We start from the raw sequence: 25483 nt of genomic DNA, 5'->3' as shown, positions 1-25483 counted from the left end.
ATAATGTTATGGCTGATCGGTGTATATATATACATATTATGAAGAGTGTATATATATATATATATATATATGATTGTTTGTAATGCTAGTTCCAAAAGCAATTAAAATCAAATTCGGCATGTCAGCTTTAGGAAAATGAAAATGAAGACGCATGGTAAAGACTAGGTAGGTTTTAAGGACCTTGGTTGCCATAAAATGTCAATATATATGTACCCAGTCAATTATAAAGGAACGCTCAGACTGTTAAAGGTTGTCAAACGATATTATATCAAGTGCCACCCGTGAGTAGAGGTGGTAGGCCAGATTAATTTAAATCAGTGCATTCTTCTATTATCGCCCACTCAATGTGTCAGAAATCTCTCTTGTAGAAAAAGTTACATCACGCAGAAATGCTACAAACAATTATTTTAAATTGCAGTCACAAAGTAACAATTAAAGTAAAGTCAATAGTTATCTGCAAAGGTGTTTGCATTATTACCAGATGCCAGCTTAGATTACACTGTCCTGACTGTATACTTTGAACATGAATATAATCATGTGTCAAGACCTGCTCAAGTGTTTGTGCAAAATAAGTGTGAAGGTAACATAGGAACATGTCAGGAACATGGTTTTATAGTTTTAAATTTATAAAGGAAAAAAGTGTTATAAATATATATAATGAAAGAAAAACATACCAAACAAGTGAGTAAGCAAAAGGCTTCATATATGATTCTGTTTATGATTCTGTGCAGGTTATATTAGACATCTGAGCAGCACCTGAAGTATAGAACCGGTCAATCACAGTTCAACCGTTCAATGTTACAGAACAGGTCAGATTCCAACTCAGGAGATGCGACTCTTGAGCAAATTCTTCTTCCTATCATTCATTCTCACATGACCGTTTCATTTACATTGTCAAGACTGAAAAGTCCTGTGCAAACAGCTGGGTAAAACTGTAATAAAGCACTGACAAAATCTGAGGCAGTTTGTCAGTATTTACTTTATATTCATTTTTTTAATTATTGATTAAATTTATGTTATGGTAATTTGTTCTGAAAGACCATTTAATGAAAGAAGGAAACCAAGAATCCTGTTTTCACTAGAATTGACACATAGTAGCTATTCTTCTGTATTAAAGTATTAGGGAATATGTAACATGCTAAAGCACACTAATTTAATGCTTATTATGGCTATTAGGGAGAGCTACGCTGGTATTAAGAAAAGCTGTACTACATCACGCACTTAAATGAATAACTTTCCAAGAGGCTATTTCCATAACCACAATGACATATAATCATAGCAGATTACATGTTTTAATCTGTGCGGGGAGACACTTCCTTTCCATATTCATGGGTTGAGAAAAAAAAAAGGAAAAATCAAATACAGTGTGATAGTATTTTGTCAAATATGGAGGAGGCGGGAAAAGAGGATCAAAGACGACGAGGAGACGGACTGGGAGTCATTCTGCTTGTATTGGTAGCTGCCGTACCAGTCCAGAGGTGGCCACTGATGTAAACAAAGAAAAAAAAGAGCCTTAAAGGAAAGGTTAAGTACGTCTGCTTTGACAGGCTGTGTCTGAGAAGCTTCTGCAGTTTTGATATTGCAAATCTCAGAATGACTGTAAGAAAGCATGACGACTAACAGGGCATGTACATATTGCACACTAGTACCGTTCTCAACCCCCTACCCCCCCACCTCCATCCTATTTATCAAAGTGCAATTACTGTCACTTTTGCGTTTTGTCATTAGGCATGAGGTTACAAAAGCCAGTGTAAGGAGAGGAGAGAGAGCGGGGGGACAAAATTGCAGAAATGCCAGCATAATTTTTCATTATCATCTTCATTAGCCACTGCCAGTGGGAGAGAGAGAGAGAGAGAGAGAGAGAGAGAGAGAGGGCTCATTCCTGGTCCCCTCTCATCGTCATGACAACACTTGCACAGGCCCGGCGTGCCCGGCGACGGACAGGACACAAGACGACCGGCCTGTCCGCCTCCCTCCCTCCGGTGAGCGGGGGTGATTAAAACACAAACACACAAACAGAAAAAAGCACTGGGCCTGTACTTGATCCCTCCCTGGCGATTTCTCCTGACAGCCTGATATGGTGTCTCGACTTAAGGCAATCGCTCCAATTTCACAGTTTAATTACTGCTAATCTGAGGAAGCGCGGCCAATGCTAATGAGCCGACACCAATCAGTGTTGTGATGAGGGAGGGGGGGAATATTGTGAGGACAAGGCACTGGGACTTCAGCTATCTGGGCTCCATGCAATTTCTACAGCTTTTGCCCTTAAGCAAGCTAGTCAACTGCTGTGAATTTATGATTAAATGAATTCTATATGAGGGCCTTGTTTTGTTTCCTTTCTGATTGTGTCATGTGACCAATCTCCTTTCCAATGTTTGTTTTGGGTTTTTTGTTACACTGATCTATTTGCTCTAGTCTGCTATAGCAGGGCATTTTCTGTCCACTTCCTGCGCAACCCCAGAGTGGGTTTTTTCAGTTACTGAAAAACAGAGGGAAAGGAAATATATATGTTTTCCTTTTGGCAGCTCAAGACCTTTAAAAAAGGGGATCGCATGAAGTAAAACTGAAACGCCTCTCGCAAAACATAGACCATTCTGCACCTGAGGGGAGTGGATGGGCACACACACGCACACACGCACACACACACTTCAAAAAACACAAAGTAAGAGCAGGAACACACAATATACATATAATAGGAGTAACATTATCTGAATGGGTAAAGAACCTATGACAGTTTAGGGCTGGTTGGGGTCAGGGCACTGTGTTTTATCACTGCAGGTGTAACTATGGCATTTATTTAATTAAAGAATTGAGGCAGGTATTGGAAGTGATTAAAACTTGCTGTCAACAGGGCATCTCATTCACCAGAATGCAGACGGATGACGAAGCGTTATTACTTTCAAAAATCATGACATAATGCCATTAAATAAAATCCCTCAGAGCCCGAAGATGAACGTTTAAATGTAATTCACGGCAGGCATATCTCTTTTTTCTTTTACACTTCCGTTTACTCTTCTTGTTCAAACCGCAGAGCAATCTGTTAGCCAATAAAATCCGCAAACATTAATACATTTAAATAAATTTGAACATGAAATGAATTGCAGTCCGCACTTTCACAGACACTGTTGCATATTTCTGAGTCAGCAGCAGCAAAAAAATAAATAAATGTGGGAATGATGCAGTAAATGTGTTTTCACTTGTACTTTACAAATTAGTATACATATCTATACATATAGACACAGTTAATAAGTACCAAAGCCTCCACACTGTGCAATCATTACCAAACCTGGGAAAATCCCGATAAGAATGATGGGGAATGTTCATGGTCACTTGCTCTGACTCCGTTAACAATACAAACCACGATAATGTGGATTCCTGTAGCTCAGAGAACTGTCCTCAATGACATAACATAGGACCAGGGCACTGCCCTCCTGGCCTTCAACTGTGACCTCCTAGGATTGTCCATGTGAAGATCAACTTGGTTGTCCAAAACAATGAATTGTCGAAATAACGGTTCGAGAGCAAAGATGCACACAATGTGGTATAAAACAATTCCTTGAACATTCCTTACATTATATGATAATCTATGTAATTTATGCAGATTTTTTTTTTACCAGAATTCAATGGGAGTCTTTTAGCTTTAGTAAAAGTATGATCGACATTTGAAATAACATTGTACTGGATGTTCACTGAAATATATGGTATGTCCTCTACTCCATGTAGCTGACCAGACAAGGTTTATCTTAGCAGCATAAAGAGGTACAGATGGCCTTTTAATATCAGAATGTAAAAACTTTCAATAAAAACAAAATTAATAAAAAACAAACACAAAAAATAAATATAAATAAGATAAATAAATCAGGAGCCAATTATCAAATGGAAAAATTAAAACACACAAACCACACTGGAAAGAAATGGGTTACACAGTATAATTGGGCTCATTAGCATTGACCTTGACCTTAAAAGTACTCCATCAGGTTATTGGAGCATGTGTTGTCACTCAACATCCAAAACCGCTGAAACACTTAGCACAAGAACATTCGGCAATTTACATTTCAGATGCAATTTTGCCATATTAAAACGTGACCTGTCATGCTGAAATATATCAAAATGTTTTGGGGGAGAGAGAGAGAAAAATACACACACACATATACACACATGCATGCACACACGCACACACACACACGCAAATGCACACACATAACCATATATTGAAAATGAGGAACCACTGCTGGGTTTCTGGACCATGGCAGAGATGGTGCAGCTGGTTGTGCTCATTCCTCGTTATCTCACTAGATATTAGTAGTCTGTCAACCCACGGACTTGTCACTTCCATCACGACTATCTATTTGTGCTCATTCTCTACACACACTCACACACACACACACACACACACACTCGCATACACACGCATACACACGCATACACACGCATACACGCACACACACAAACACACAAACGCACACACACACACACACACACACACACACACACACACACACGATAAATAGTTTCCCTTAAAGGCTGTGGCATTTACATGTATTTATTAATTAATTCAATCAATCATCCATCCATCCATCCATCCATCCAATTATTTTGTTAAGGTCCTAAGCTGTTTTGACTGTCTAAAAGTCTTATCGACTCAATTAAGCCACGTTGAAGATAACAAGATTACCAAAATCACTCTCTCCTAATTGTGAGCCTGGTGCTGTCTTCCGCTTCTGCTCCTCTCATCTTCACGTTGTCTCATGGCGACACCGTTGTCTGTGCACTGCTCCTGCCTCCTGACTCAAACACCTTAGCTGGCAGTGTGTCACTTTATCACTCAAGATAGCAAGCGGAGACCAACAGAGCCACAGTCCTGCAGGATTGACAGGTCTCTCTAATCCCATTCAATCCCTCAATGCCTTGCACACATGGCCATTTTGAATAATGCAGGCCAATATTAGGACTAAATTAAATTAAAGTGTGGGTTTAACAATAACCATAAAACCTTGGGATCAGCGCAGGCCATATACATTTTAACCTGACAATGCAGTCAACTAAAGGGGCAAAAAAGATTGGGGGGGGCACATTTGCACAGCACATCTTTTTGCTCGATGGGCAACGAGGCTGTTTCTGCTATAGAGGCTCCTCACTGTCGGTTGCCCAAGCCGGTTAAACTACGTTGCTGCTGATAAATGGCAGTGGATAATTCGATGTTCATCAGCGGCTGCATGAGGCCATTGCACAGAAGTTACACCAGGCTATGAGCCGACGGTGTGTCACGAGAGATGCCAGTATAGGTTCTTCAACACTGACATTTAAACTTTACCATTTTCCCCCAGCTGTGACCCCCTATGGGTTTCCGAACAGCTCAATAAACAGCACATTTCATATCATGATGAACAGCTAGTGCTACTGCAGAGAGCATCCCACAATGCCTTGCAGTCAATCTGTTTAAAAAAAGAGCACTGCTAATCAAAAGTGCACTGGGTACTTAGTCATATGTATCATAATTTTTTCACTCATTTAAATACTCACACAACGGCTGCAGTTTTTTACAACGGTTATACCAATACGTAGTCCTGAAACTAAAAAAACAGCTTCTGTACTAATTGTTTACAGAACGAGACGAACATAAAATAATGGTAAACTACAAGGATTGCAATTCTTTAGCTTACCAACTAAAACAAAAAATCAGAATTTGTAATGATTAGAAATAAAATGAATGGTTTGGATACCTACTTAGGAAGTAATCAAATTAGAAGCTGTGCCCCATACCTCTAACATAACTGTGCAGAAAAGAAACCCCAAAGCCAAACAAAACTACCTGTATACTATGGAATCTAACACTAACCCTAGCCTGTACTGAAATGTAACCTTTATATGATTCCTTACACTTAATTCTAGTGCAAAATGGTACTACATTGGTCACTCTATTACTCAATAAACAGCCTAAATGTAATAGTTATGACTATGTTCCTGCCTTCACTGGGAACCCAAATGAATCCTCACCTCCCTGTTGCTCTCTAGATATAATCATGTCACCTTTGTATGGACCATCTGAAAGGTGTTCAGGAACCAGAGGTTAAGAATCTGTACTCTAGAGCAGGGGGTCCCAAACTTTTCAACCCAAGTACCCCTTTGCCGCCTGAGTATCCCCACCCAAAAATAGTGTGAGGGGGGTGGGGCACGGCAACTTAGCAGAATAGCGGGGGGATGGGTGGGGGGGTGCTGATCACAAGGGGTGAGCGAGAAAAGTTTGGGAAACGCTGCTCTAGAGGAAGGAAACTGGAGAAATGTAATTCAAAAGCAAACCAAAACATTTCCACTGATCTTGATAAAGATTTCTCCTTGTACGAAACCTGGGCAAACAGACTGACTTCTCTCCCGCATCTGCGGATTTGTGTGTGCGGTATCACGTCGCGTTAAATTGATAAATGTTAGTCTAGGCCGCGACTGCTGCCGTATAATTGTCATAACCGAGGGGGATCTGTAGCCAGAAGTGAAGCAGAAAACTGTATGAAACATTGCCAAAGCTATGTATAAAGTCGAAAGGTCATCGGATGGTAAAAGGTTCTGAATTAAAGATCTATTCATCCTGTGGCTTTCATCAGTCTTTAACAGACAGTCTCCAAAGTAGTAAAGCTAAACACAACTCATAGCACAGCTGGACGCCTCCAATAATATGACATTTCACATCGAAATCTAGAGTGGTCTTGGCATTTAAGAGACTTTTTAAACAGTTAAAGCAGCTTCCTCAACTGCTGAAATTTTTATGTGAATTTTTTTTCCCACACGTCGGTCTGTGGCTTAAGGTTATAAAATATTAAAAGATGAGGAAGGCTCCCTTGTAAGAGACAGTCTATTCAGTAATTTATCTTCTGCGCTAACATAAACCATGTTCAGTAAAGGAAGAAGAGGAAGAAGAAGAAGAAGGAGAAGAAGAAGAAGAAGAAGAAGAAGAAGAAGAAGAAGAAGAAGAAGAAGAAGAAGAAGAATTCAAAATATCCCTTGTGTGAAACTGATAGCAATGTCTGAAAAACATCAGGAGAACAAATGTAACACATTTCACTTTCGGTATGTCAGACTCTTCACAGGCTAATAATAATTAAAAACAGTCCTCTACCTGCAGAAAAGCTTTTCAGGAAATTGTATTTATATTTTTTGAGATAAACTTGAATGTTAACAATAACACTTCAAATTCCAATTAAAAACATGGTTAATATCTTTATTTTACTGTTGTCTGAAGCAAGGAGAAAAAAAGTTACAAATAAAGCCATCACACATTTAAAATTCAGATGGGAGATTTTGTGGTGTTGTTGCTTGGTGTTGTCTTTCATCTCTGAAAAGTCTGCAGTTGATTATTTTTGAAGTAGCAAATTAACAACTTGATATGGAAGCGATAGAAGGCATATTACCCGAGTTTGAAATACAGTATCTACAGTTAGGGAGTTAGTACTCAACTTCTGTTGATCCGAAGTTTTGGACATATGCTGATTATGGGCCGATACAATAGGTAAATAAGTGATCATGAAATTAAATGACACAATTACCATATACAGCATAAGCCTTGAGATATTTGAGACGGTTATGAATGTGTGTAGTCCCTCTACACACCTCTACCATTTGCTGTTGCATTACAAGTTAGTAAAATAAAGTCTCTGATAATAGATAGCAAATATAGTACAGACTGTTCAGAGCCCTTCAATCCAGTTCCTAACAGTCAGGGAGTCTGCTTGAACTGAGCAAACATCTGCACTTGGAAAGGTCCTCAGCGGTCAGTGGTACAATGTCATCCTCACTAGTTAAAGAGCCGGAAGTCAGTAGCAACGTGACCATAGGGCCACATCTGCACCAGACAGCCTGTTCAATCAGCACCTACACGAGGCGCAGGGGATGGGTTTCTCCTTGGTGTTTAGTGTTACATTTTTGTCCAAAAGAAAAGTCTGTGGGAAGGACTGTGATGCTGACCAGATGACAGGAAGATTAAAGCAGAATTTGGTGTTGTCACATATATTAAATGTTACATTTCTCCTGAATATATGGCCAATTACAGTTGACTTCTGCAGTAATAATACTAACTAACTACTACTACTACTATTAATAACAATGAGATACACAGGCTGTTCACATGATGGACAGAGTGATGTGTTTTCCCTGTGTGTGTCATTTACACCACACAAGAGATTTCTCAGTGACTTAATGATGTGCAACGCCTCTCTCTTCCTCAGCCTACTGTGGCCCAGCGAGAAGGTAATTAATTACAAAATAGAAATGTAATATATAGATATAAACACTGACAAGATGGAGAGATGAGTCAAGTTGTACTTGCCCAGTGCGTGCAGCAGAGGAGGGATTTTAGGACCCAGGGATACATATTTCTATTCCTGTTGAAAAACACAATATTTGGCATGGAATGGGCTGATCATACAGGCCGAGGTCAGAGCGCAAGGAGTCACTGTGTCCGTCGTGTTGAACACACACAAAAAAACCACAAAGGTAGCTTGGGAAAGTGCCAGAAGAAAACGCAACAACAAGAAAAGCATTAAATAAATAAATAAATAAAAATACTTTAAACAACAGGAGAGAGCCTCCCTTCCCAGCAAGTGTCATTTAGCAAATCATCGTTAAGTACACTTCCTACTGCTTTTGATCAAGTAGGTAATATTGCAGGCAGAAAGTAATATGCTTTAGGGAAATGAGAGGCATTTAATTGCTCAATAAACAGTATGTGTGCCCTGCTTAAAAACACGATTACATGCAAGAGGAAGATGCAGAAGAGGAAGATAGATAGCAGCACCGATGGGGACAATACTAATAATAATACTAATAATGCACATTGTGAAGCAAATCCTCCACAATATCAGGTTAAGCTGGCATTAACATCAGCATATCCTTTGTAAATGTCTTTTGGAGGGGGGGGATTCATCTCCTCACATTCTGATTGTCCCACAAAAGGGTGCTGTTGATAAGACACACCAATTCACCCTGTCATCTGAACGCACAGGCTATTTATCTTTAAAAAAACAACAACAAACAAAAAACAACTGTACCGCAAAATACACATTCATTCTTCCAGATTCTAATTTGCCTCCAATATAACAGACTCCCTCAGTGAACATATCTGCACATGAGAATGATGAATTATTTTTATTGTTCAAAACATTCTCTGTGCTTCCCATTATATATACCTCCCATATTCCATTACTTTAATGATCTTCCAGGACTTTGCAGTGCAACACAAATTCACGCACTCCACTAAGACCCCTGCCAGCACTACGTCTATGTGATTATTCCTCCACGCTCTCAAGAAACACAGGCCTGACCAACTCCCAACTCACCGACCTGCGAATCACAACATTAGATACCTTTCTTTGTTTATATTAAGTAACGGAAAGAGACTTCTGACATGACATTACATTCAACCATGGGGAGGACAAAGATTTGACTTGGTAGACCATAGTGACACTTCCCATAGAGGTTTTGGGCTGAAGACAAGTGATATAGCCCACTGACCAAGAGTCACAAGATATGTCTTCATGTTGTTTTGATTGAATAGGCACGGTAATCTAATCAAGTTTACACAAATCAAGCTGACAATTTTCAGATTTCTCTAGACAGAATCAGGGTTCTGCCAGCTCTGAACAGACCAGTGTTAAGAATAGTTTAAAAAGCATAAGAACATAAGAAAGTGTACAAATGAATCAAGAGGAGGCCATTCACCTCATCGTGCTCGTTTGGGGTTAAATGTTCCCAAATTGTCACTTCAACCACATCGCTGGGGGGTTTGTTCCAGATTGTGAAAAAGTGTCTCCTTGAATGCCTTGAAGCCCAATTTCCATTTGTGTCCCCGGGTGCGTGTGTCCCTGCTGATCTGAAAAACCTCCTCTGGTTTGATGTGGTCGATGCTTTTCATGATTTTGAAGACTTGAGTCAAGTCGCCACGTAGTCTCCTCTGTTCCAGGGTGAAAAGGTTCAGTTCCCTCAGTCTCTCCGAGTAGGACATTCATAAAGAACCATATGTATTGAACTAAACTAATCGTTGACTACTTATTTCAAGGAAGAGGGTGTGAATACTTTCAGCTACAGCGATTTAATCTAATAGCAAATGTAATTCTTTATGGATTTCTCTTCATCTCTTTTTGTTTTTTAAATAAGCAATGTTAATCTGATAATCTACTGAAAGGTAATTCTGAGGCATAGCACTCAGAACAGTTTAACCAAGGAGAAGTAAATACATTTAAAAAGATTGACTCTGCTTGATTGGGTGCTATATTTACAAAAACCTATGGGTCAACACTATGGCAAAGCAAGCCAAGGTTCCTTCTCACAAAAAACAGTATCTTCATGCACAACAAGCTGGGAAATGAGACAAACCTGATTAAGTGTAGCAGAGCATGTGTGACCTATGGCCCCCGAAGCTGCTGTGCCAGAGAGGTGTGAGCGGCGTCTGCACTGATCTGTGCACTGAATGGAAATGACACTGAGGCATGTGTTTAAGAGGCAGTTCTGTAAAAGCCAGTTTCAGTGCGGAAACTCCCCAGCGATGTGACTAGAAAGGATCCTTGGATCACTTACTTATTAATGGACACCAAACGAGCAAGTTGGGGCGAATGGGCTCCTCTCAATTGGAATCTTTCTTATATTCTTATATTCTAAAAGGGCCGGAAACGCTTTGAAATCCAACTCTGTATTCCAGTCATGGCGGTGGAAAGTTATCTTAATATGTTTAATTCATTAAAAAATATAGCTTTTCTACAAATTGCAAATCTCCTCAGATCCAAACATTAATGTATATGTACTTGGGATTATGGCGTGAATTCTGCTAGAGTTCATGTTTTTTGGAAGGGGAGGTTAAAGTGAATATTTGATTTAGTGTGAATATTTATGAAACACTAAAGTGTATGTTTGATGTCAGAGAGTGTAGCAGAGTAACTGCAGAGTTATGGTCACTCCGTCATGCGGTCACAGTGTTAATAAAGGCTGTTGGACAGCAGACGGCTACTCTGCAGTTTCTCTTCGTTGTTCATGAGTGTCTTTGGCGGAGACTGGATTACTTGGGAACCAAAAACTTGACTCTCATGTCTTGGTCATTGTCCTTTGAGCTTTAGAATTGTATTCCAACTTTTAAAGTGGGTTAGATTAAAATAAAACGAACAAATAGATCAAATTGATTGTTTGATACAGTGACAGATTCTCCTTTCTCTAATTTTATGGCGAGATTATTGCACGCTGTTTAGCATTTGTGAAAGCAAGTTACAGAAGTACATACATCGGGATTTGGTGCACATCGAATACATGCTAATAATGAACTGTTGTATTTATTAAATTATTTCGCTTTTAAAAGTAAGTATTTACTGCATTCAGGCTCACATTGCTTGCTTGCATTAGGGAAGTAGGTAAGAGACATAGCACTTAAAAAGCCCTTGCTCTTTTAGTTTGTTAATATTTATGAGGCTAATTCAATATAAAGAAAATAGTTCAAAACCGAAAACGAAGCAATTAATTAGAGACTATAATTTGATCTTTACTGTCGGAATTAGAAAAGAAGCCGATTTTACAAATACATTTAGGGCCTGTAAAGCGAAAACCCTACTGTGAGACGATTTACTTTTCAGTGCAAAGAAACTCCGCTGACATGTTGGATTAAGAAATAAAACAGAAGTAATGTTACTGCCGGTGTATTTTTTAAGGGATTGGAAAGGCAATTAATTTGTGGAAATAGCTTCATTTTGCCTGAAGCATAATTGGTGGAGTGTCTGAGTGCGTCTGTAAACATTGTCTGGTTATAATAAAATAAAATAAAAACAGAGCTATGCGTTAAACTTAAACACATTAATACATTCACATTACTAAGAAACTTGACATCCATTTTTTATTTATGTATTTATTTGTTCATGGGTAACAACAAACAAACAGTCAAACCCTGGCACAATGACAGAGATCACAGAGATGACTTAAACTATGACTTAACCACTATAGGTAACTACACTTCAGGATTGCAACAGGACTGCATTACCACTTCCTAAACAAATGTAGATGGCGGATGATCAAATGGCAAGGCCGTGCTTTCTCTAGTTTTCTCCAGTCTGCACACAACAAATACAAAAGTGAGGAAATTAATGACTAAATAAATGCATGTCTGAATAAAAGTCACAATCTTTACCTGCACAGCCCACACACACACACCACTCTCAGCACAGAGTATCTGGATATAAATGTGTCAGCATTGAGTTCTTAAGTCCTCTTCAGAGGATTTGAATGGCAGGTGTATTGTGTATGAAAAGGCTCTGGATATGCGGAGAAAGCCCAGAGAGAAATGGGATTGAGCTGAGGTCAGATGTGACATTACACAAGTGGGACCCTGGTCATTTCTTCCAGGCATGCTGAGCCTGTAGAGTCTCTTTTTTTTTTTAGCCCTTCTCAAAAATGGCACTCATGCGACATTTCCCCCCCGCTTGACATATGAGGGGATTATATGCTAATACTCATTCCTCTTGCATCAAATTCCATTATGTTACCATGAGAAATTGAATAGGGATCCAAAAAGGTTTCAGGAAGGTAATGCGATTCAACTGTAAAAACCTTGACGAACCAAAACACGTGCACACACTGACTCACACGCTCGCATGCACACGCACACATACACTCACTCACACGCTCACATGCATGCATGCACAGACACATACACACTCGTATGCATGCACACACAGACACACACGCTCGCATGCATGCACAGACACATACACACACTTGCATGCACGCGCACACACACAGACTACACACACTCACTCATGCACACATACATAGACACATACACATAGACACTCATATGCTTGCCCACAGACACAGACATACACACACTCACTCACTCGCTCGCATGCACACACATAGATTCACACATGCATGCACACACACAGATTCACACATGCATGCACGCAGACAAACGCATAGGCACGTTCACACACACATGTGCTTGCATGCATGCACACGCACACAGCCATACACACACTCACTCACATGCTTGCATGCACGCACACACTCACTCAAATGCACACAGACACACACACACTCACACAGACACACACACGCACAAACACAGACACACAGAATAAAACACACTTACAAAATGCCTAAACAGACACACACACATGCACACACACGCACACACAGTGTGGTTGATTCTGTCAGATATTGCTGAATTTCCTGTTGATATGTGGCTTGGGGATTCAGTAGTTCATGAATGCCTCTTCATATAAGCGGTGTGCAGGAGCCACTGAAAACAGGCGTCTCCTGTTAAAATGTCAATAAATCTTTATTTGGAGAAACCTCAATCAAAAGGCCAACATTTCTGTATTAACCTGGGACCACCACTCAGTCTCCGAACCCCCTGCCTTCACACACACACTTAGCACATCTTGTTAGCGGTCAATTTTTTTTAATTCACACCACAACGGTACGACTCACTGCTAACTGGTACTGCAGCCTACCACCTCAAAATCCCATGCAATCATTTCAATAGAAAGTGAAACCCACTGCATTCACCAACAGGATTACATGCAGTGGTGATGGAGAGAAACCCCCTGCCAGGCAACAAGATTGAAAACAACAAAAAATATATATATAACTCTGATATTAAAAAAAATCATAAAAAGTGTAAAGGAATTAAAAATGCATTTTCTGAATATGTGATTCCATGCCTGACAAAACCAACCACCACCAAATTAATTAAAATTAAAAAAAAATATTCACAAAGCAGGGAAACAGACGCCTAAGGGCAGTTTGTCATGCCAAACCCGGCAGAGTATCAGGGCAGGAAACGCACCACAGACGATCCCGGTAATCTAAACTCCCGCCTTTTGTCAGATTGCGGGCTTCTCTTCACAGCACTGTGGAGCTTTAGTAATGGGGAAGGTGCTGCCTGGAAACCTATACTTAGAAACCAAAGCTCCCTGCCCCCGCACAACCATTGTTAACGCTGAGCTGGAGTCGAGACCCTCAGCTGTGTAAAGTGCATTTTCTCCTGTGTTTTTCGTCTTCTCCCCCACAGGAAATGAAAAGGGGCTTTGATGGCTCTGTAAGGAAGGCAACGGTCACCCTGACATCCAACCGGAAGGGTGAGTATGTGGCATCAGCGAGTGTGCCAATAATAGGGTCCAGTGAGATGAGTCATCTCACACACCACACTGCAAGGCCCAACTGTGACCTGCAGGGTTCAATCCATAAATACACAAACACTGTACGAACGAGTGAATAATTGAAAGTGGCCATTTAATACAATTCTGTTTATTCAAAACATAGATGAAAGGGTGATGTCTTGGTCAACGGACCATCATCAGGTTACAGATAAAATCCCAACTAAAAGAACCACAGAGGACAATGGAAATTAAGCTGCAGTAGCAGTGGCATGTGAGAGGAATTGCGTTTTCTTTCTCTTCTTTCCAAGACACAGGCTGAAGCAAGAGGAGATGCAATGCATTATAACTGTATGAAGAGAAAGGAAAGACAAGTAATTGATCCACACAATTAGGGCGGCAAGAATGTAAATATTGCCCCCTAAGGAAACATTGCAAACTCAAACACAGGCAATGCTATGACTTTGCTTCCCTCGAAGGTTAGTCCTGTTTGATACTACCCCATGCAGGGGAAACATTAGCAAGGTATAGTTACAGCTGAGGAGAAGCAAACACATTTGGAACAGAGGCATAGGCTACAAGGAATATCAAGAGAAACTAAAAGGAAATCATAGCAGAAGGTGAGAACCTCCCTGCCCGTAAGGAAAGCAAATGCAGTCGTTCACCTGGGAGCAACACTGGGTTGGAAATGGCCCTGCGCTATACTTCTGGTTATTTCAGTGTGAGACACACATGTATATGCAACCTGCCGTGCTTTGTTTGCACAAGGCGGGTGCTCATTGTGTAATACCCTAATGCCAGGATAGAGACGTTTTCTGTGCTGGAATCTTTCTGTGAGACGAGCTAATTACTGCCACAGCCTCCTCGCTGTGAGGCCAGGAGCAGTGTGTGGCTCTCTGCCTGTCAGGCTCCTCGCTGCCACCCAAGGTGCGCCGAGGATGCTGGGAAGTCACGCAGAGACTCCCCTCCATGATGCATCTACACCGTCTCCACCGAGCCCGGGGGCTAATACACGCCGAGTGTTCACCGCTGCCAGGAAGACCTGACACCTCACAGCCATTACAGATCACAGCCCTGTGCACTGTGACTTCTCTCCAATTGTTCATATACAGTTGCATCTTTATTTAATGCAGCTGCATGCAAATATTATATATTTTTTGGATGAGCTAACAAATGAAATAGTTAAATATTTCCTCTGCCTGTTTTTCACTTTTTATTTAGAAGAAATACTACCCACAAATCACAGACATCATTTTGCTCAGTATTTTTATATAAAATGTACAAGAAATAGTGTTCATTTTACGCTATTATAATAACCACAGGAAGCTTATTAAAACCACCTCTAAACGTTTGTGTGTGTGTTTGTCTGTGTGTGTGGGATTAACATTTTAAAGACCTAAAGCTAATAGTAGAACGTATCTAAATGGATTGAAAAAATCTGGCCAAACCACAGAATTGCTTTTAGTTAACCGAGCAGAAACAGAACCATAATGCTAATGGCACTTGGGCTTCCGACCCTAACCCAGCAAGAGGCTAGTCTGAACTGCAAACCTACTTCTACTGCCGGATTTAGTGGAACTATAATAACTAAATATATTTACACTAAAATAAATACATTTGAAAATAACATCAAATGCAAACTTTAAGAGCATCCGTACCTTGAATTGTATCCATAACAGACTATTTTTAAGATTTTCATCACAGTTCAGGTAATCTAGACAACAATCTAGATATCTTGAAGAAAGATATTGCTGCTCTAGAGGTAGTTCAGAGGAGAGCAACCAGACTTATTCCAGGTTTGAGGTCACTAAAAACGAAACGGTCACTAAAACGGTACCTATATGATTAAGAATGATTTGGATTCACATGAGGATAAAAACAGCTATTCCATGCATGTTTAACATATGAATTCATACACACACACACATCCTCAGAGTATATTGGCACTTTTCTGACAAAGCATGCAAAGCTTTAAAAGTTTAGTAATAAATATATTTAGTCAATGTATACAAAGTTGAGAAGATGTTTTTTTCAGTCTAACAACCATATGCAAGTGCAAGAGGTACTGGGGGACAAAATGTTGCAATAGGGTGAAGCTACTCATTAACACTAATGCCTTATGGTTTACAGTACATCTAACGGCTCCCTTCTTGCTTATAATCCAACATTACATTTGTTTCGCCCATAATTCAATTTTGTAGACGGCAGCAAACATGCACAAAAACGGGCACATGTATCACAATCATGTGAAATAATTGTGTTCATTTTCAAATTTTGTTTTAACTTATTTGAGACAAAAAAACAGAGCCCGGGTATGTTTCCTCTTGAGATGGGAGCCTGCATTTAAATGAAAAATTAATGACAAAATAAACAAGGCAGGTAAAAGGTCACGATTTAATCTACTTCATTCCCTGCTATTCCTTCCTAGCTGGAGAAGAACAATACGATATTGCATAGACTCATTTTCAGATTCAATGTGTGTCCCCACAAGCAGCAGCAAACCCTGGAGGAATACAGATGATATTTTTATATCCCAGGAGGGGATGGCACGAGAGCAATTAAAGCAAGAGTGATTGTTACTATTCAATAATAATACAAAGTAATCAATGCCTGGTGATGCTGTTTTTTTATACACAATTTTTTTATACACCCCACCTTCCCTAAACTAAATACCACATATCAACCTAAAATGTATATATGTTTTTTCTATTGAGAAGATACTGTAGGTTCTGTTGTAGTTTAGATGCATCACTGCTGCACTTTCAGCACCATGGACAGAGGCCCCTGCAGCTGGGGTTCCCACTGTCCTACAAACAGCACAGACACAACTGCATAGAAACAGGTTTTGATAATTTTAGAAGAGGGCAAGTTCAGTGGAGTCTGTAATAGATTGATCCTTTTAGGTTGTACACAAGAACACACAAATGGACAGACAGACGCACAAACGAACGGACAGACAGATACACATATGGACACACATACAGATGGACACACACATGGACAGACAGACACGGACAGACAAACACATGGATACACAAAGCAAATGTGGAATACTGTACATAAACAGACAATTTTGTTTTGCATGCAATGAATTCAATGAGGGTAACATAAGATGGACTTTGTGTGTCAAGATAAACACACAAGTAAGATGGACTGTACACCAATGCAGGGAGGAACTGTTTGTCCCCAGTGATTGTCAGTTTTTTTCCTCCTTTTTCTTTTCTGTCAAACCTTTTTTCCTGATCTCTCTCTCTCTCTCTCTCTCTCTCTCTCTCATCATGCTGTCAACAATCCTGATCCCCCCTTTTTATTTCCTAGACGATAGATCCCAATCAGCCATGGGAGTCTCCACAAAGCTTCTGTAACAAGGATTTATTTAATCCTGCTTTGTCAATACATTCGTCAAAGATTATAACTAATAGAAAAGTCTCATACAATGCCGGAGTATTTAAAAGTTGACACCTGTTTATTTATTTATTTGCTTTGTGCCATTACAACCCCCCACGTTTCCCTCAGCCAGATTACATGCCTTGCACAGAGTGACCAGACACAGCTGCTGAAGCCCCGTCCGTCTGCCCCTTTGGTACATTCACACATTTTCTTCTGCTGTCTCTTTAAATCAATAATAAGAGAAAGAAGTAAAATAACATACAGTCACAAACAACATGGAAGGATATTTGTTCATGGAGGGTTTATTACAAGCTGTTTGGAACATGATAAATCAGTGCTAACTTTGGATTTATTTTTGTAAATTTATGCGTTTGTGTGGCATCTGACAGCACAGCCAATAATCGATCCACAAGTCCATCAATCAGTGACCAAGTTGTCCCACAAGCAGACGTACCATTAAAGATAATAGTGTGGTATTATTATTGCTATATAAACCTGGAAATCATGAGTAATGGTCACGCCAAGGAAGGCTGGACTTCTATCACTGGCAGACACCGTCTCTCTATTTCCAAAGCAGTTACACAGCCTTATCGTGTCCCATTATCTCCGATTAGCATGTATTCCTCTAAGCAGTGTAGCCAATACAATCTCTCAAATGACAATGATTGGACACATTTTCCTATTTCCTGCTGTGACTGACTGTGACTGGATGTGTGTGTGTCCCTATGAGCCACCGTGACACCTAGACACAAGTTTTCATGCTCTCTGCTCAAATCTTTCTTTGCTTTTTACTTAGTTAGGCTGCTACATCTGTGCTGTGTATTTGAATATTAAATGCTTAAAGAAAAACAGAGGACAAGAAAAATGCCCCCCTGAAAATAATAATAGGCGATAACAGAACCTGAAAATAGAGATTTTCCGATGGGCATCTGAGACAAATATTCAGTTCATTAGCTGTAATCAGGTAAAAGTAAACATTGTAAAACAATAACTCAATATGTTAGGATGTAGAATAGATGAGCTGGATAAATATTTTGAAAAACAAACTCTGACAGTATCATATCAGTACAAGAGATGAACAGACCGCCATGAAAGAGATGGTCCAAGCGTAAATCAGTATTTCCTACAAATTAAAGTTGAAAAAATAAATGTTGCCATGTCCTACTTACAGAGAATTTTACATTCTGAGTGTAGAATTTTCACACTTCAAAAGTAATACACTACCATTTAAGAAAGTAGCCCAGCAGGTTCATTCAAAGGCTTTCCTACACTCTGACACAGACAGGCTGACTCTTGATTTGCTTCCTAGCTTTACTAAACACACTCCATACCATTTGACCATTACACAATTCAGTCTACAGATGAAAAGTCAAAGACTGAGAGACAGGTCAGTTATATTGGAATAGCCTACTTGGAAAAATAAAAATTAATATTTATATTAATAATGATAATAAAAAAGCAAATGTTTATTACTGCAATGACCAGGAACAGTAACAGCAACAGTAAAAACGAATTGACAAATAATGACAGCAGATATAAGTGGTCTACAGTGACATTACTGTGCAGTCACAGCGGTCTCTGAGTACTGCAGACATGGACACAGATGTTGTCTCTATTTGTTCATTGTCAAGTACTAGCCTGCGTTACCGGTTTCCAATGCCATTACAAACAGGGCACTTGATGTCAATGTGCTTATATTGGTCAGAATATAGATGCATAGTCATTTCTCAAGGAAAGTCAATAACTTCTTCACCGACGTCTGAATCGCCAAGAGGGACGCACGTAAACATCCCTCCCGAAAGATGAAGCAGGCCACTTCCCATTGATGCTCATGAAGACAACTTTGGATGAATCTGCTTCAGCGGTGCTCGGGCACTCTCGGTTACATGTTACTTAAATCCTAAGCAATGGAGCTGTAAATTGTTTGCTGTATTTTTCAAAGCCATGCACATTTATTTCGAGTGACTTCAATTTTAAAGAGACCAGAAACAATCCTCAGCAGAATACATCCTTTAAATCCCTCTCGAGGAGGTTTAGCACTGCCCGCCCAGCTTCACTCCCTGACCTGACTGTCTAATCTCGGGCCCTGGGGCCACAGTGACAGCTCAGACCCCAATAGGTGTTGGCTATAGCTTGTCCAAAGCAGCCGGTTCAAAGTCAAGGCCTATTTCTCACCTCCCTTAACATTCAGCACAGCACTGCTGAAGCACTCGCTTCGAGGGGAATATAGACGTAGTTTCCTGTGTAAAGTCAGTGCCTCCTCTCATTTGGGCTTCTCTTAGAGGAGAGAGAGAGAGTGCCTTCAGCCCCACGCAGAGAGTCTGTGATTGCAGCTAATTACTAACAAAAGGATTGACCCTGGAGAAGCTGCCACAGAGACGCAACACTGCTTGGTCAACTCGCACAAAATGACGAAACGAATGGCAAAAAGGAGGAGAATAAAAAGGGAAAGAGAAGAATGAAACCCGAAGAAGGAAAAGAGAAAAGACAGCCAGACAGGAGGCTGACCCCGTATAGTGACACAGCCATTTTGCTTGTTCTTATCGGCAATGGCAGCTCCAGATAGCAGCAGCAGCATCTGATGTGCTGGACACCTCCGGAGGTATCCCAGCATGCCTCTGGCCTCCAGGATTCCGAGTGTACCTAATTTCCATATCAAACCCAATTTGGATGAAATGTCTTTGGTTTAAAAAGAAGCTAGCGCATCAATAGCCCTTGATTAGATTTCCATCTCCAAGCAGACAAATATGAATATTTATTACCATGAATGCAGATTCTCCCCCTCTTTTCATCACTCCGATCTCGAATATTATCCTCTGAGATATTTTTTTTCTCCCCTAAATGAAAATTTAGGAGAACATAATGTTTGCCCATAAACTGACAGAGCTTCAAATAATCCTGTTATTGTTCCATTCAAATGACAGCTTCCGCTCATTGATGTGTTAAAGAGGGTTTAAATATTGTTTTCTCACCGTCATTACAATAGAAGATGTACTGGAAATTAAAGCAGCAGGCAAGGTATTAGCACACCATTGTGAACAGGGACACCTTTTTGCATTTTATGTTCGCCAAAGGTCTGTTTAGCACTTCAGGCAATCGATATTTGTTAGAGGGACAACATCAAAAGCAGCCGTGCTCTCCGACACATTGGATTGCATTCTTTAAGGAAACCACAAACTAAACCAATTAAGAAAGATTAAAGAGAGACCTTTACCTAATCTAGTTGAGGACACTTTGCCCTTGTTTCTAAGGAAGTGCATGATGATTCCTGGACCACTTCTACATTTCCGTTCTTTTGTCTTAAAAATGAACAAAATGAAAAGAAATGACAGAACAAACTGCATGTGGAAGAAGCACAATATCTGATCGCCACCATCTTTATATTAACGGATGAACTTATCAGAATATAATAGTGTACACATGCACTGTATTTACCTAGTGCTAAAACATCACCATCATCATCATCATCATAAATAATCTTAATTATTACCATCACGTAGAAAGGTCTAGAAACTGTGCTGCAAAAAAGGCCTTGTTAAATATGACTGCTAGATCAATCAAAGTGAAAAGAAGGTTCTTTGTACAGAAGAAAACTGATTTGGTTTAATTATCTGCCTTCAAGCTCTATAAAACATGAAAACCACCACTGACGCAAATGATACTCGGGCAAATTACCTACAACATACAGATGTCTATGTTCGGTAGCCAAACAAACAATCCACAGAGAAGAGTTGTCCCCGTACTTTTAAATCTCACCGTTACATAAAGCAGTATAATTGCCCTCAATATGTGCAGCAAGCTTCGAGGCCCGCAGCAGTGTTTCTCTATGATATCGCTACAACTATGCTCTATGTAAATGAACCTGAATATGTTAGGTTAAAAAAAAAAAGGAAAGTAAACAAAAGAAAAAAAAACTGCTGCAGACCAGTATTTCCCAAGTGCCACAGTGCTTAATGAAATCATTTTCACTGGTTATAATTAGAGAAAATGTACACATCTATTTACTGAGTTCTATTTCCGTCACATCTTGGCAGCACGAGGAGAGCTGGTTCTCCCTCAGTCTGCAGCGTGATTGACAGCCCGCACTTGGCATGCAGTCATTGAAGCAGACTGACTATTGAATCAATAACACAGAGCCGTCTCAGCAGTCTATTTAAGCAGAGGAAAAAAAAAAATGGCACAGAAACCTAATTTTCTCCGCTGATGTGAATAATTGTTGCAAAAGGGGAAAAAAAAGGAAAAATTACGTTATCAAGCTGTGATGGAGTTTTGATTTTCTTTGCTGTCATCAATGTTATATATATGTCAGCACCTGGGGGAAAAAAGTAACATTTTGAGAAAACAGCTTTCACGGCTTTTGGGTTTGGATTACGAGGCTCAGAAGTGATTTAGTCTGAGTCTTGACCAAGCCAACATGGACAACATTGACCTGCGTGCCCAGGAGCTGGGAGGCCAGCGTGTGAAGGATAAGGTGAGGACAGGGCTGGTATGGATTCATGTACAGTTAGGTCCATAGATATTTGGACAAGGACACCATTTTCATCATTTTGGCTCTGTACACCACCACAATGGATTTGAAAGGAAACAAGATTTGCTTTAAGCGTAGACTTTCATCTTTAATTTGAGGGTAGTTGCATCCAAATTGGGTGAACGGTGTAGGAATTACACCCATTTTTATATAAGGTCCCTAGGGGCTCAAAAGTATTTGGACAAACTAACATAATCATTAATTAAATTGTGAGTTTCAATACTGCAAATCCCTTCCTTCCCTGCTGATGGTCTGCCAGGCCTGTACTGAAGCTGTCTTGGGGTGTTTTGCCTTCAGTTTTGCCTTATAAATTAAAACAAAACAATCAAAGATATGGCATAAACATTAGGTGTGGCCAAATCAACTATTTGGTACATTCTTAAAAATAAATAACACACTGGTGAGCTCAGGAACACCAAAAGACCCGGAAGACCATGGAAAACAACTGTGGTGGATGACAGAAGAATTCTTTCCCTGGTGAAGAAAAACCCCTTCACAACAGTTGGCCAGATCAAGAACACCCTCCAGGAGATAGCCATATCTGTGTCAAAGTCAACAATGAAGAGAAGACTTCATCAGAGTAAATACAGAGGGTTTACCACAACATGTAAACCGTTGGTAAGCCCCAAAAACAGGAAGACCAGATTAGAGAAAAACATCTAAAGAACCCTGTACAGTTCTGGAACAACATCCTATGGACATATGAGATGAAGATCAACTTGTACCAGAATGATAGGAAGAGAAGAGTATGGAGAAGGGAAGGAACTGCTCATGATCTGAAGCAGACCACCTCATCTGTGAAACATGTTATGGCATGGGCATGTATGGCTGCCAAGGGAACTGGTTCCCTTGTATTTATTGATGATGTGACTGATGACAAAAGCAGCAGGATGAATTCTAAAGTGTTTAGGGTTATATTATCTGCACAGATTCAGCCAAATGGTTCAAAACTCATTAGATGGTGCTTCACAGTGCAGGTGGACAATGACCCGAAGCATACTGCGAAAGCAACCCAAGACTTTTTTAAGGCCAAGAAGGGGAATGTTCTGCAATGACCATGTCAATCACCTGACCTGAATCCAACTGAGCATGCATTTCACATGCTGAATTTGGATGTAACTACCCTCAAATTAAAAATGACACTTTCAAATCTATTGTGGTGGCATACAGAGCCAAAATTATGAAAATTGTCCTCGTCCACATATTTATGGACCTAAGTGTATCAGTTCTCTAGACATAAACCTGCCCAACAACAGGCAAATGTGTCTCACATGGGGGGGGTTACTGGTACTAAGAGGACAAGGGTGCAAAAATGAAATCAGTGGTTGTATATGAGATGTCAGTCTTCCTGGATCACATGGGAGATAGCTCTGAAGCAAACGCAGGTTTTAATAAGGTAGATAAACATCAGGGCATAATTGGAGACAAAATTAAAAAACGAAATAAAATACACACTTAAAATACGCTCGACCCATGAGCGGAGTGAGAGGATCGGACATAAGTTATTTAAGGAATCGCATTTACCTGACAGCGAGAATTTTGGAAGCTTTCAGAACCAGCCGGAGCAGAGACAAACCCAAAAGAAATGCCCATTTCAATGAACAGTCCCAAGACCTATAGGCAAAACCTATACGAGCAGAAATCGATAATGCTCGATACACTTCCAAGACATTTAAGCACTTGTGCCGGGAACGCAGTTTGTGTCCCAGATGTCTTTGCCACCACACCCTGAACATGATGTATATAGGTTACATAAAAGGGATTAAAATGAGTGGCATACATATCATTAGCAGTGCAGAAAAAGGCTTAATTGATCAGTGCATCATTCATTTAATTTACTTAATTACTTAATGATAAGAGAAAACTGTCCCAAATTAAATCAGTAATTTAATAATAATAATAATAATAATAATAATAATAATAATAATAATAATAATAATAATGCAAAGGTATTGTCCCGCATTAAATAATTAAAACAGATTTAAAGTTAGGTAAACACAAACTACAAGCAATGCAACACTCTTAGGTTATTTTCTACATATATGATGCAAGGTTGGTGACAGCTCTGCTTTCTTACAGATTGCGATGCTAAGTGCTACCCTGTTCTCGTGTGGGTTTTCCTGGTGTGTTAAACAGCTGAAAAACACAGCAGTCCTTCTCTGCCAGTGACACGTGCTCCTCCCAAACATTTCCAAAAGCAACAGACACAACCACAGCCTGAGATATTCCCCCTCCCAGCTCAGCTCAGCTTCAGAAAGCAGCCACCCAATTTGAAGGCAATGCCAATTGATCTCTCCACGGAGAGTTAATGGCCAGAAGCTCTGTCTCACCTTTGTGCTAAACCCTGAGAAGCTACTTACTGCAGTCCCTGTTTCAGGCCATTTCACTTTATTACTTTTCACTTAATCCAAATGAATCGACAGGTGCTATAAAAGCATGCGATTTAAATATATACATATAAAAAAAACACAGGATGAGTCTGAACATAAGCACACAATGGAGGACTGGTCAGTGTTTCACAGCATCACATTTCATTAGTGCCTCTCGATACCATGGATTATTTTGTTCTTTATTTTTCACAGATCATTTGCTTTTTGTGTTGCTTTGGTACTTACATCACCAAGTCCGGACTGCAGTATCCTCATCCCCGTTTCCTTTTCCAGCTGGTCCTTCTGTTTCACTGTAAAACAGAAGCAGTCCAGGTCAGCGATGTCTTAGAAGCACATCAAGCCATTTTGTCCAAAGAAGGCATTTTGGGTCGAGTGAATTAAAACCAGGGGACATCTGATTCTCAGCTGAAAGACAAGGACACCAGACGTACATTTCCAACCCAGGATAAAAATAAATGAACACACCCAGAAATACACATGAACAAACATATCTGTTTGCGGTTAATCATATTCCTGAACTCTCTTACACACAAGTTACAAATAAAATGTTATTATTTCCTCGATCATTATTAATATATTATTGTTGTTTGGTTTCTTTCCAATAAGACCTCACTGCATGGATACATTCTACTTTTTTTTTTACAGCTAAAGCTAGTTTGTTATCTGTGTGAGTATTGTGCGGGACGCAGTACAGCAGACAGAAGTTGTACTATGTTTATGAGCATGCTGCTCAACTGACACAGATAAATGTCAATAAACTGAAGCCAAACTGAGAGGCAGAAAAAAATAAACGGAAACCCTCAAACGGCTGCTATTGCCAGCAGCCCCGCACTGCTTGACTCGGTTTGCAACCCAATGGCACCGACATTTGCATTTGTTCCCCTTCACAATATCATGATGTAATAAGAGGCATTTTAATTTCCTGTAGAGCACACACACACTTATTGTAAATCTGGGAAACAAAATGAAAATGCATTTAAAAAGTCTAGTGAACCAAGGCAGCTGTGAAAATAACACACTAATAATAATAATAATAATAATAATAATAATAATAA

At 39.9% G+C, this 25483-nt stretch overlaps 1 protein-coding gene across 1 annotated transcript in view; it reads right to left on the bottom strand.

Annotated features, from left to right (window-relative positions):
* The window catches only part of ptprn2 (protein tyrosine phosphatase receptor type N2), a 261458-nt gene that overhangs the window by 76044 nt on the left and 159931 nt on the right, over positions 1 to 25483 (bottom strand). The window contains exon 12 of the mRNA XM_066688002.1: positions 24654 to 24718. Coding sequence (XP_066544099.1) covers positions 24654 to 24718 — 65 coding nt within the window. The remainder of the gene's footprint in view (positions 1 to 24653; positions 24719 to 25483) is intronic.

Source organism: Amia ocellicauda, chromosome 2 (assembly GCF_036373705.1).
Source record: "Amia ocellicauda isolate fAmiCal2 chromosome 2, fAmiCal2.hap1, whole genome shotgun sequence".
NCBI classification, from domain to species: domain Eukaryota; kingdom Metazoa; phylum Chordata; class Actinopteri; order Amiiformes; family Amiidae; genus Amia; species Amia ocellicauda.
This window is presented reverse-complemented; position numbering and strand designations above follow the sequence as displayed.